Source organism: Anolis carolinensis, chromosome 2, assembly GCF_035594765.1.
Source record: "Anolis carolinensis isolate JA03-04 chromosome 2, rAnoCar3.1.pri, whole genome shotgun sequence".
Taxonomy (NCBI): Eukaryota; Metazoa; Chordata; class Lepidosauria; order Squamata; family Dactyloidae; genus Anolis; species Anolis carolinensis.
In genome coordinates this window covers 99,328,509-99,341,659 of record NC_085842.1, presented here as the reverse complement: position 1 = coordinate 99,341,659, position 13,151 = coordinate 99,328,509, and the positions used below count along the sequence as shown (strand labels likewise).

The following is a 13,151-nucleotide window of genomic DNA, read 5'->3' as shown; positions in this document are numbered from 1 at the left end:
ACTCTGACCAGGAGGTCATGAGTTCGAGGCCCGCTCGGAGCCTATATTTGTCTTGTCTTTGTTCTATGTTAAAAGGCATTGAATGTTTGCCTATAAGTGTAATGTGATGTCCCCTTCGGGGTGAGAAATGCTGTAAATAAAATAAATAACAGCCATATAACCCAGAATACCAAGGCAGAAATCCACAAAATCTGCTTTGAACTGGATTATCTGAGTCCACACTGCCATATATTCCAGTTCAATGTGGATTTTATACAGCTGTGTGGAAGGGGCCATAACATCACCTACAAATATCACACAGTACATCAAAATGCAAGTGGGTTCGATTCTAGCTACAGAAGCACAGTGTGTAAAATCCACACACTCCTCTTATAGTTCGCTAGACTTGCAAAGTGCCATTCTAGTGCACATTTCAGCTGTTGGTCACTAAAGACCTTGTTTTTTGCATTACTTTTCCGTGCAGTAAACAATACATCAGAGAAATGATGATTCATGGATCTGGGGTTAAAGAAAATGGCCTTGTGCAGCAAACATCGATCTCACCACACCTAAAACTTCCTGCACTAAGATTTTTCCTGCGGTCTTTCTGATTCTTTATAGTCATCTCTCTGAACTCCAGAAAATCAAGCATAGTATTATAGCACTTCTCCACAAAAACCTTCACCCATCTCAGAAAACGTGAAATACAACTTTAGTATATGTTCATACACACACAGGTAGAACAACCAAGTCTCTGTGGGATAGCACGCAGACCAACCTATTGCATGTTCTATTAAGATGTAAATTTCACTTTGTTTACAAGTGAGTTACATCCCCTATCATTTTGAAAACATAATGCAACCATGCTAGCTGATGAAAGTGCTTTTCTGATTAATGTAGTCACAAAGACCAAGAGAAACATCTTATTCCACTTAGAATATACAACCATGCATCTGTGACATCCATTAATTTTGTCCATAACTGAAAGAAGTCCAGAATGTGCCTATCCAGACTGAACACCCCAGGAAACGGACTGACATTGTGATTTCTAAACATAATAACAAACCAGTAGTGCTTGCATGGTGCTTTCTGATTTAAGAGAATTTACACGGTCAGTGAACCTGTGATCTAAGGAATCTTGATCTCATAAAGGTCACACAGACTGGGGTGGGTTAAATGTGGTTCTGTAGCTACATCTGGCCCCTAAGGCTATCTTAATGTCTTAAATAAATGACATATCTAACAAAATGAAACAATAAAAACAATACAAGTGTAATTCTAGCCAATAAAAATCTTCAATGAGGTAGAGAAACATTTGGCAATCTGTGTGGCCTCTGAAGAGCCCCAGAGCAGAAAATTCACCTTTGAATCCACTCCTGTCCCTTCCCCATGAAATCATCCATTGTTTTGTTTTACACAGGAGTAGTTGTATTAGGTGTGGAAGAAACAGGGAAACCTAGGGTCCTTCCACACAGCCCTATATCCCAGAATATCAAGGCAGAAAATCCCACAATATCTGCTTTGAACTGGGTTATCTGAGTCCACACTCAGACAATGTGGCCCCTAGGTAAGGCCAAGCTGATAAGCTGAGATGATTTTCTACAGGGCTAGCTCTGACAAGAGAACAGCAGATCACCATTAGCTGTCAGCTACAGCTTCCAATTGAAACCACTCAAACACAGGGCCAGGTTAAAAAATAAAATGAGAGGGTTGTATACTACATCCAGTTTTAAAATCCCCATAGCTTTAGCAAAACGCTTGTGTCTGTATTATTCTAAGAGGTGGGGTTTCCCACCCCAATATATTTATTTATGTATACTATTTGGAGGCTCAAAGCAGGGCTGGAAATTGTGTGCCTCACAGAGGTGTGAGATTTCATCTGGGCCTGTGTGTGTCTCTACCCCTCCGGTTTCCATGGACCTCCTAATTTCTGTAAAACTCAGTTGCAAAAATGTACCAGAATGAGAAATTACTACTCACAGAGGCCAGTTTAGCTTAAGACTAAATGAGATGTGAATCCAAACAAATAAAAAACACAGAAGTAAAAACCAAAGACCATAAGATTGAGGACAATTATGAAGCCAAAAGAAGCCCTCACACGCCCAGATGGCTGTCCAGCTTGAGCCTGATATTACTTAAGATAATGACAGGTGATTCATATACCTTCAGGTCACCTGTTGATTTTGGTCACACCATGACTCTTCCAATATTCTGAGGCAAGGAAAACCAGAAGTTACTTTCCATTATTGTCTCATAGAGCCCATATCACCCAGATTGTATGTATATGCAGGTAGTCCCTCGGATACAGGTCTATCCCTCGGAAGGGAAACTCCCTCCTGAAAGAGTTATCATGGGGGAAAGGTGTCTCCACTAAAGCTGTATCACCAATCCTTGTTTCCACAGCAAGCCAAATATTTCAAAAATGCAATTATCACAGGGACAGAAAGTGAGCTGAAATCTTCTAAACAGATGCATAGATAGCAAAACAAACAATACAGGAGTGTTCAACATTCCCTATGCTATCCAAGGCTAATATATAAGTGGAGTGGAGTTATACTTAAAAAATGTACCTATTTCAACTTACATACAAATTCAACTTAAGAACAAATCTACAGAATCTATCTTGTTCGTAACTTGAGGACTGCTTGCATTTGGCATTGCTCAAAGATACCATTGTGGGATTATATATATATGTGTAAATTTAATTACATTCCTTCTAGGTCTTCTGTCTTTCTCCCATATCACGGCCCAAAAATCAGAATATAACTACAGTGGGACTTTGGTAACTGCTGGGGTTGGTTCCAGGATCCTCCATGGATGCTAAAGTCTGTGGATGTTAAAGTTCTGTTAAACAGTTGGTCCTCTGTATCCACAGATTCTACATCTATGGATTCCACCATCCATGATAGAAAAATTCTGAAAAGCCAACCCTGATTTTGCTATTGTACATAACGACACTTTTCTATGCCACTGTATATAATGGAGCTTCAGCATCCATAGGTTTTAGTACACACAGGGTCCTGGAATCAAACCTGAGTGGATACCAAGGTCCTACTCTATACATCATGTAGTAACATGATGTCTCTTACATAAAATGGCAAACTCCAGTTTTGCCTTTTGGGTTTTATTATTCTGGGGAGTGGGATATATCTGTAGTTTGATGAGACACCAGAGTTCTCTGGCCAAGACTTCTACATAGCCTAAATGGCAAATCTCAGGATTCCATAGGATGGAATGACAGCTGAAGTGGAATCATAATGCCTTAACTGTATAGTGTGAATGGGCTTTCATTGCCTATAGAGCAGTGGTTCTCAACCTGTGGGTCCCCAGGTGTATTGGCCTACAACTCCCAGAAATCTCAACCAGTTTATCAACTGTTAGGATTTCTGGGAGTTGAAGGCCAAAAATCTGGGGACCCACAGGTTGAGAACAACCACTGCCATAGAGCATAGAGTCTATGAGGAAATCTCTGCACCATGAGTAAAAATACCTCCTTTTCACATCTCCCTAAACTAGAAATGAAGATCCTATAGCTTGCCTTCACATACACATTTCAGTCTCGGTCCCAAGCATGTTTTCTCAGTGACAAGAAACCCCGATTGAGTTCAGTCCTGGCATTCTCCATCACCAGCCAACAAGCAGCAGTTTTGATAGGGGGAATTGGGAAGCATGATAGGAACTACATCTACAGTGTAGGATGAATGGAGTTTGACACTACTTTAACAGCCATGGCTCAATGCTATGGAATTGTGGGATTTGTAGTTTGGCACTCTTTATCAGAGAAGACAGTAGCCCTTGTAAAGCTACAACTCCCAGGATTCCATAGCATTGAGCCATGGCTGTTAAAGTGATGTCAAACTGAGTACTGGTTTCCAACTTGTGGTCCATGGACCACCAGTGGTCCCTAAGAACTAAAATATGGCCTGCGGCCTCACCATTATTACACTGTTGCAACAAGAGTGACTGGTCTCGCAAAACCCTCTTATAGTGTCAAGGAAACGGGGATGTCAGATAGGGAGATGCTGACTACCCGCGAAAGGCGTGACAACAAGTCTCCTGACTGCTGTTTCTCCTTCTTCTCCCTCCCCCTGAGTGAAGCCATTCCATGTGGCGCCTGGAAGCGGGGGCACCTTGGTGTCTTTGTTTTTAGGCCTGTTCCTGGGGTTATTTGGGGCACTGATTCAGAAAATTGCATTGGATAGACCACATCAGCTCTAGATTATTAAATATGGTTTTCTGTGGGCGAGCAGATGGCAACTACTGGATGGCATATGTTCTGTATAAGTAGCTGTACCTTTGTGATCGCATCTCCTATTAAGAACCTGCACAAACCTTCCGATCTATGGAAGAGGCTCTTCTCTTGCTCTCACCATCGTTTCAAACGCGGCTGGTGGGGACGAGGGAGAGGGCTTTCTTGGTCATGGCCCCCCGGTTCTGGAACTCCCTTCTGATAGAAATCAGATTACCTCCTACCCTGGCCTCATTCTGAAAAGATTTGAAAACCTGGTTTTTTCAAGCAACCTTCAATTAAGATGAACAATTGACTGAATCTGTACCCCCACCATATCCTAGCCTCTGCACTTTATCACTGCCCCACGTTATTAGTACTCCTAATATATTGCACAGTTATAATTGTATTCCTCTGTCTCAAGATTGAATTGCCATTGTGTCGGCCTTTGCTACTGGCAAGGTTTTTATTGTGTTATGTTGTGATTTTATAGTTCTAATGTATTAATTTGCTATAATTGGAATGTATTTTATGTTGTAGTATTTTATTGTATATTGATGGGCTTTGTCCCCCTGTAAACTGCCCTGAGTCCCCTTGGGGAGATGAGTCCAACCCCCCCCCCCCCGAAAATTTTCAGTTTTTTTAAAACCTGGTTTACTCATGAATTTTAATTGATTAACCAAATCCCCATGAGTGTCCACTGAAGTTTATTTGTCTTGAGTTTCCACTGAAATTTATTGAGTGAGCCTGATTTCTAAATTATTTTGTGTTATGATTCGAATAAAAAGTTTCAAACCCCCCACTCCCCGTGATTTTTTTCTGACTATGGCCCTGGCAGGATACAAGAATAAAGTTGTTGCTGCTATTATTATTATTATTATTATTATTATTATTATTATTATTATTATTATTATTATTAGAAACACAACAAGATGAGTCCACAGCAGACACTCTGCTGGCTTTTGTATTGGATCACACGTCAGACACTTCCCAAGTGTCTAGGGCTGTGTGATGTATCGGCGAATAATGCATGCAGATCCCAGTCAGGTGGCCTTCTGCAGCTGGCAGGTGGTAATTTTGTCAGCGCCGATTGTGTTTAAGTGCAGGCCAAGGTCTTTAGGCACTGCACCCAGTGTGCTGATCACCTCTGGGACCACCTTGACGGGCTTGTGCCAGAGTCTTTGTAATTCGATCTTTAAATCCTCATATCATGCCAGCTTTTCCAGTTGTTTCTCCTCAATCCTGCTGTCACCTGGGATTGCTACACCGACAATCCATACTTTGTTTTTATTATTATAATTAATGTTGGAGAGTGGTCCCTGGTCAAAGTGGTCCCTGGTCAAAAAAGGGGTTAGGAACCTCTGCACCAGAGAGAAGATAACTGGGTCCAACGCCGCAGCAGAAGGGGGTTTCCTGACCAGGTTTGTCCCTTCCAAGAAATGCAAAAAGAAGGGGGAAAAGATTCTTCGCCCGCGAGCGCCCTCTGGTGCCCGGATGGGACGCAGCCGCGTCTAGAGGCACGCGCGGAGCAAAGATAGAGAGAGGCACGCGCTGAGTCGGGGGCAAAGCTTGCCACAACCAGTACCCAAACACGACTCACAATCGTAAACAACAATGCTACCTACGAAACGTGTAACAGATAACAATTCCTATGGAACGGGTTAACGGTAATCATCACACTGTAAATAATACGTAAAAACAATGCCATTCGAAACCTACGAAACACCAGGCATGGGCAAACTTGGGCCCTTCCTTTGGTCTTCCTCCGGGTGTTTTGGACTCCGACTCCCGCCCTAAGTTCCTCACAGCCTCGGGCCCCTTCCTTTCCCCCCTCAGCCGCTGAAGCCCCGCAGCCTTTCCCTCGACGGCAGCTCACCTGCTTCGGCGGCGGCGAGAAGGAGCCAGAGGGAGAGCCGCGGGCAGGCGCTCTTCATCTCCAGCGGGAGCGAGGGAGGGCGGGAGGGGTCCGCGAGGAGGAGAAGCCGGCAAAGCCCAGCCGTCGCCGAAGAGCCGGTCCGCTCCCCTTCCCTTTCCCTCCCGCAGCCTCTTCCTCGCTTAGGGAGGAAGAGCCGGACTGGTGGGAGGAGGAGGAGGAAGGAGGCGGGCTAGCCCCGAAAAGGCTGCCCAGAAGGAGTGGGCTTCGCTGCCTCCGAGGGTCTGTCAGCGAGGAAAGGGCGCCCGCTGCCCAGGGAGGGGGCGGGGTCCTGGCCAGCTCATTTGCATGATTGGGCCCGAAGGCAAGGCCCGGCTCACGTCGGAGGGCGAGGAGGAGACAGAGCAACACGAATGAGGGAACTCCAGGGATAGGCGTGGAACAGGGTGCTTTTCCTACCTGGCAGAATGGGCTTGGACTGGACCTTGGGATGGCCTTGTGGCAGAATGTAAACGGACAACAGCTAAGGCGGGCATTCGAAAACTTGGGCCCTCCCTCCAGGTGTTTTGGACTTCAACTCCCACCATTCCTAACAGTCTACCAGATGTTGTTGTATGTCTTTCGGGCTGTATGGCCATGTTCTAGAAGTATTCTCTCCTGACGTTTCGCCCGCATCTATGGCAGGCATCCTCAGAGGAACATGGCCACACAGCCCGAAAGACATACAACAACCCTGTGATCCCGGCCATGAAAGCCTTCGATAACACAGTCTACCAGATGTCGAAGGAACCCCCGATGGCGCAGTGGGTTAAACCCTTGTGCCGGCAGGACAGATGACTTGAAGGTTAATAATAATAATAACCTTATTTTTATATCCCGCACCCATCTCCCCAGAGGGGACTCGGGGCGGCTCACATGGGGACAAGCCCAGTTCCAAAATACAATAAAATACAGCATAATTAAACCAATGTAAAACAGGTAAAATAGTATAATCATACAAGGTTGGGTTGCTGCCCGGAAGGTTGCCTGCTCAAATCACCCGGGAGAGCTGGGATGAGCTCCCTCTATCAGCTCCAGCTCCCCATGGGGAGACATGAGAAAAGCCTCCCACAAGGATGGTAAAACATCAAAACATCTGGGCGCCCGCTGGGCAACATCCTTGCAGACGGCCAATTCTCTCACATTAGAAGCGACTTGCAGTTTCTTAAGTCGCTCCTGACACACACAAAAAAACAAAAAAACAAACCAGCTATCGAAGGCTTTATGGCCGGAATCACTGGGTTGCTGTCAGTTTTCTGGGCTGTACAGCCATGTTCCAGAAGCATTATCTCCTGACTTTTCACCCACATCTATGGCAGGCATCCCCAGAGGTTGTGAGGTCTATTGGAAACTAAGCAAGTGGGGCTTATATATCTGTGGGATGTTCAGGTTGGGAGAAAGAACTCTTGTCTGTTTGAGGGAAGTGTGATTGTTGCAATTGGCCACCTTGGTTAGCAATGAAAAGCCTTCCAGCTTCAAGGCTTTCTCCCACCCTGGACCTTCCACAGATCTATAAGCCTCCCTTGCCTGGTTTCCAATACTGTATACCTCATAACCTCTGAGGATGCCTGCCGTAGATGTGGGCAAAACGACAAGCATCATCAGCGGAGAGAATGCTCCTGGAACATGGCCATACAGCCTGAAAAACTCACAGCAATCTAATAAAGTTGTTGTTGTTGCTGTTGTTGTTGTTATTATTATTGTATTTATTATGTGTTGCTGGACTTGGTCCCCATATGAGCAACCCCGAGTTCCTTTGGGGAGATGGGGCGGGATATAAGAATAAAGTTGTTGTTGTTGTTGTTGTTGTTGTTAGTATTATTATCTGGAGACCAGGATTCAAATACTCATTTGGATATAAAAACCAACTGGACAACCATAGGCAAGTAACACTGGCTCAGCTGCAGAAGAAAGCAAAGGCAAAACTACCTCTGAACAAATCTCATCAATCAAACCCTGATAGGTTCACCTTAAGATTGCAATAAGTAAGAAATTGCTTGAAGGCAAACAGTAACAAGAGTCCCAACACCGAGGAAGGCAGAGAATGTACCTTCTTTAGATATGTGTATAAAAACATGTGTGCCTTAAATCTAATGCTAAAAAGCAATGAAGATAAGCTGGAGATAACATTAGGAAGGATAGCTTTGTTTAGACTCGAATCAGATAGAACTGATGTCAAGTCTGTACAGGTAGGTATACCTCAGTTTACAAAGTAGATGAATTCCTGGACGTTATTTCTTTAACAGAAATTCTGAATCCAGAAATAGAATTAACATGGAAAAAATAAGGATAGGCATTTTCATCACCAAAAAAAGAATAGCCATTCAACAGGTTTCAAAAAACTTTTTGTTCAGAATGAAACACTCAGTTCTGATGAGCCTTATGTAAGGGAACAACAACATTGTGCATGTTCCAGAGACCACTTGAAAGCTTCTTGCAAAAGGCATTGAGGGGCAATTATTTTTTCAACAGCCCTCACTTTTTTAGGACCTTGCTTTTGGCAGCATACTGTAATTTATCAATTTTAAAATGTGTCGCTTCAGTGGTTCTCAACCTGTGGGTCCCCAGGTGTTTTGGCCTACAACTCCCAGAAATCCCAGCCAGTTTACCAGCTGTTAGGATTTCTGGAAGTTGAAGGCCAAAACATCTGGGGACCCACAGGTTGAAAACCATTGAACTAGAGAGACAAGCTAACTTGCTTTCGCCTTTTCTCTCTGCTTTTCTCTTTACACATGCTCATTGAGTGGTGAAGGGGAATCTGTTTACCTTGCCTTTGTATGCAATTACACACAGGTACAGTTGGATCACCTACAACAGAATCCCACACTTTCCCAGCTCAACCTTTACTGCATTGTTTACTGCAGACACACTGTTGCAATTGGGTGCTGAAAATCTGTCTTCTCTAGCCCTCTGTCACTCTCCCTCCAATACCAATGCTGCTAAAAACGTCCAAAACCAGCTGGACAGAAGAACAGAAATAAAAGTGTGGCTTGGCTAGTGCTCCATAAAAAGATTTTATAAGCTTCTTTTTCCCACCGGAACTGAAGCCTGTCTCCTTTTAGCCACTGGATCATGGTCTCTCAGACAAATTACCTCTTAAATGTGTTATAAAAATAAATTTGACTAATATGTGTATGCGCATCAGTCAATAATATATATATTTGATACACCATTTTCTCCCAGAACTCCCATTCATAGAGTTGCTATAAGTCAAAGTCAAGTTCACAATAAATAACCACAAAAATGACAGGTGTAGGTGAAAATATAGCCAAGATTCTCATATATGAAACTAATGAAACTGTAACATTGATACACCTTTGAATTAAGCACAATTTCAATCACAAATAAAATAAAACTACAGCACCCACCTGTTCAATGCTAATTTTGCTAAATCCAGTCAGCTGCTGAAAGCCTGTTGGAGTGAAAAGTCTCTGCTTGCCACTAAAAGGGCAAATGGGAAGGAGGCAATTTGTTGTCTTTGGAGGGGATTTCTACAATCTGAGAGCAGCTACCCTCTTGGTCCTGTCTTGCATCCTCATACAATGTAGCTGTGAATATGGCTGGGCCAAGAAATATTTCCTCAAATATCATGGTGCCCAAGCAGGCTCATGTATACTGTATACAGTCCTTCAGAAATCTTTTAGCTACTACTCCAAGTCTATTGAACAAAAGAAAGAACATAAAGGCATAACAATAATAATGCTTTGTGATTTGACATGCAACCATTTACGTTGAATTGGAAAGATCTGCATAGAGACCGCATACATTCACTGCTATGTATTCCATATGAATAAAAAAATTTACAGAAGCTTCAGTTTTGGGACCAATCAAATATGTATAGAATTGTGGGCAGACTTTCAAAACCTCCAGCTTGCCCACATTTTTTTAAATTTTATTTTTGCATGTGGTGTCACCTAATTGTGGCATTTTGCTTCTATGTTGACATTGGTTACTTTGTTTTATCTTTATGAGCACAATAGTTACACATGCCCTCATATCGCCAGCTATAGACATAAGATGAATAGATACATATACCGATCAATAGAAACCTATCCAAAGCCATACACAGGAAGCATGCCACATTGCCCCTGTATGTGTGGTTCACATGTGTGTCTGCACACATAAAGATAAGCATATATACTCTTTACCACCCTAAAATAACATTTTTAACACATGGGAGCTATTGAAAGATCTTTTCCATCTGCAAAAACCAATGCCTGGGGGACCTGACCTGTTATTTCCTTCTCCAGCTGTTTGTTGTTTTATTTCCCTTCCTTTTTTATTTAGCAAAGCCCATATTAATAAGCATGTAAGTGATCCTTCAAAGCAGAACCAGGACAAAGGCAGCCAGGGCGTGCCAAGGATCTGGATCACACGCTTTGACATCTGCAGCCAAACTGCTCTTGTACGGAATATACTTTCGATCCAGATGGCAGGGAATATGGCCATCTCCTTTTGGAAGGGAAGCTTATCCCAGATTCTTTATGCCCTTATAGGTGTCAAGAGCCTGCAAAGCACTAACTTTTGTCTGTGTTCTTATGGGATGTTCTTCTTTGGAGGAAAACCTGCAGGGAAGATAATCACTCAGTAAGTATGGTGTAGTGGTTTGAGTGTTGGGCTGTGATTATGGAGACATGGGGCTGAATCTGAGCTTGGTCATGAAACCTACTGAGTGGCCTTGGACACTGTCTCAGGCCCTATCTGCACTGATCATTTAATGCAGGTCGAAGGTAGCTTCAAATTGTGGTGGCTAGGCAATGAAAGCCCATAACAGCATGCAAAAGAAAGCTCTTAACGTACACCAATGCACTGTGTAAAATCACTATCAAAGCCTCAAACTGGTTTCAGGATTTCCTATATAATTATCTGCACAGTGAATTCACTTTCTTCAATACCATTTTGAAACTGATTTAAGTGATCAGTGTAGATGTGCCCATAGAATCAGAGGAAGGCAATCATAACCACCCTCTGAACAAATCTTGCACCCCCCCCCCCAAAAACCAAACAAACAAAACCAAAACAATCCAACAAAAGGTTCACCTTTATGTCACTGTATATTGGAAATTATTGAAATGCACACAACAATGACAAAAACAGCAATACATAGATTCCTTGATGGCAGATAACAGAATGATGTTATCATCATGATAAATTAATTTACTCATTCAGTTTACATTCCACTTTCCTTGCTGCATCGTCACCTTGTCATGGTGAGAGGGATTGCATGTTCCAGTGAGCCTATGAGCGAAGCCGTCGAAGTAATGTACTCCCAGAGGGGTCTCCCATGGTGGCGGGATTATAGGGGAGGAATCAGACAAAGAGCAATCTGAAGACCTCAGTGGCAGAGCAGGTGGATAACAACATGGTACATCTTACAATGTCTGTGAAGGTAGAAGAAGGCTGTAACAGATAAGAGGACACCAGTCGACATGTTTACCATGCCATTGAATCAAAACTCCTCTCTGTGAAGATTGTGTTGATCACTGTGCATTGATCTCCATACATAAAACAAATTCATGCACAGGCATCTTCCAAGAAAAAGAAAAAGAAACAACAAAAATCCTATGGTGATCAGTGAATGGTGATGGACACAGGACGCTCCTAGCTACAGATCAGCACATGGGTGGTGGACATGGATTTAGTCGTTCTAACTCAAGGTCTGAGGCAGTTGAGCAGTTTGACACTGTACCCATGTCTGAGCAGCCCAATTTAGCATTCACTTTGCTCACCCCATATGAGGAGGGGGCTAGAAAAGGTACACTAAACATACTCAGCCTCTCTTATTCATCCCTGATTGGACTGCCATCTTGCAGTCAAAAATGACAAATGAACTTTGGAACGTGGAACATATGTACATTGTTGGATCACACAGACTATGAATGCCCTGAAAGCAGGACTGCTATTGTTGCAAGAGAGCTGAGATGTTTTCACATCGATGGACTCTCATCCATCCAAATTAATCTTGCCAGAAAACTGTAGGCAACTATCATAACTGCCTATGCACCAACGTAGATGCTGACAAAGATATCAAGGAAAAATTCTAGTGTCAGCTGGATACCATCTTATCTGAGATACCTAAGAAGGACAAAATCATCTTTGGGAGTTGTTGTTTGGTGAGGTACCAGCACTTCTTGGCAAAGAAGGCTACAGACTTTGTAAAACAGCAATTCCCAGGATTCCATAGCATTAAGCCATGACAGTTAAAGTGATGCCAAGCTGCATTAATTCTACAGTGTCAGTCATGGGCAAAATTTGGCTCTCCAGATGTTTTAGACTTCAACTCCCAGAAATCCCAGCCAGCTTACTGGCTGTTAGGAATTATGAGAGTTGAAGTCCAAAACACCTGGAGGGCCGAAGTTTGCCAATGCCTGGTGTAAATGCATCCCATATGTTCACCACAGAGTTGCTGCCTGTATCAAGGGGAGATGTGTGTCTGAAAACATAAAGAAATACACTGTGATTTCATGCTGAGGAGCTGTCTGAGTTTGGCACGGACAGTCCACATTAATCCTCTGTCATCCTTCAGCTGCTTTGAAAATGTCTCAAATTCTCTCTCCTTCCATCATTTCCCTTTATTCTTCTCAGCTTTCTTCAGTTGCTGCAATCTGAGTTCAAAGTGAAAAATCAGTTTACACTGTTAACTTAGCAGGACAGATAGAAGAGATGAAGATGGAGTCTGTTATGGATTCATGATGATAAATGGAAGCTCTTACGTGTGCCCGCAATCCAGAGTCACCCGCAGAACAATAACATGCCACTCAGGTTTGCAGAACAAAAATACAGGAACTTTACTGATTTCAAGAGATAAAAAAAACAATCAGTAGTATTTACAATGGTCCCTCTGATCACTTACAGAAGTCCACAGTCCTTTCTCAGTCCACAAATCTGCTTCAGAGAGGAATACACTACTGGTTCTTCACCCTCTTTTCTCAGCAGCAAACAGGCCTCAAAATAGCAAGGCCTCTCTGAGTATACTGCTGTCTTTTCACCAGCAGTACTCAGCACTGAAAGACTTGTCCAAACTGGTTTTGC

The 13,151-nt window shown here is 43.1% G+C and overlaps 1 protein-coding gene across 3 annotated transcripts in view; it reads right to left on the bottom strand.

Moving 5' to 3' along the window:
- The window catches only part of flt4 (fms related receptor tyrosine kinase 4), a 123,832-nt gene extending 117,449 nt beyond the window's left edge, over positions 1-6,383 (bottom strand). For 2 of the 3 annotated variants that reach the window (XM_016991751.2, XM_008104843.2), the window contains exon 1: positions 6,084-6,383. In XM_016991751.2, the coding sequence (XP_016847240.1) occupies positions 6,084-6,141 (58 nt within the window). In that variant the 5' untranslated portion in view covers positions 6,142-6,383. The remainder of the gene's footprint in view (positions 1-6,083) is intronic. The other variant, XM_008104842.2, reaches the window with a different exon arrangement.
- Between the last annotated feature and the right edge of the window lie 6,768 nt (positions 6,384-13,151).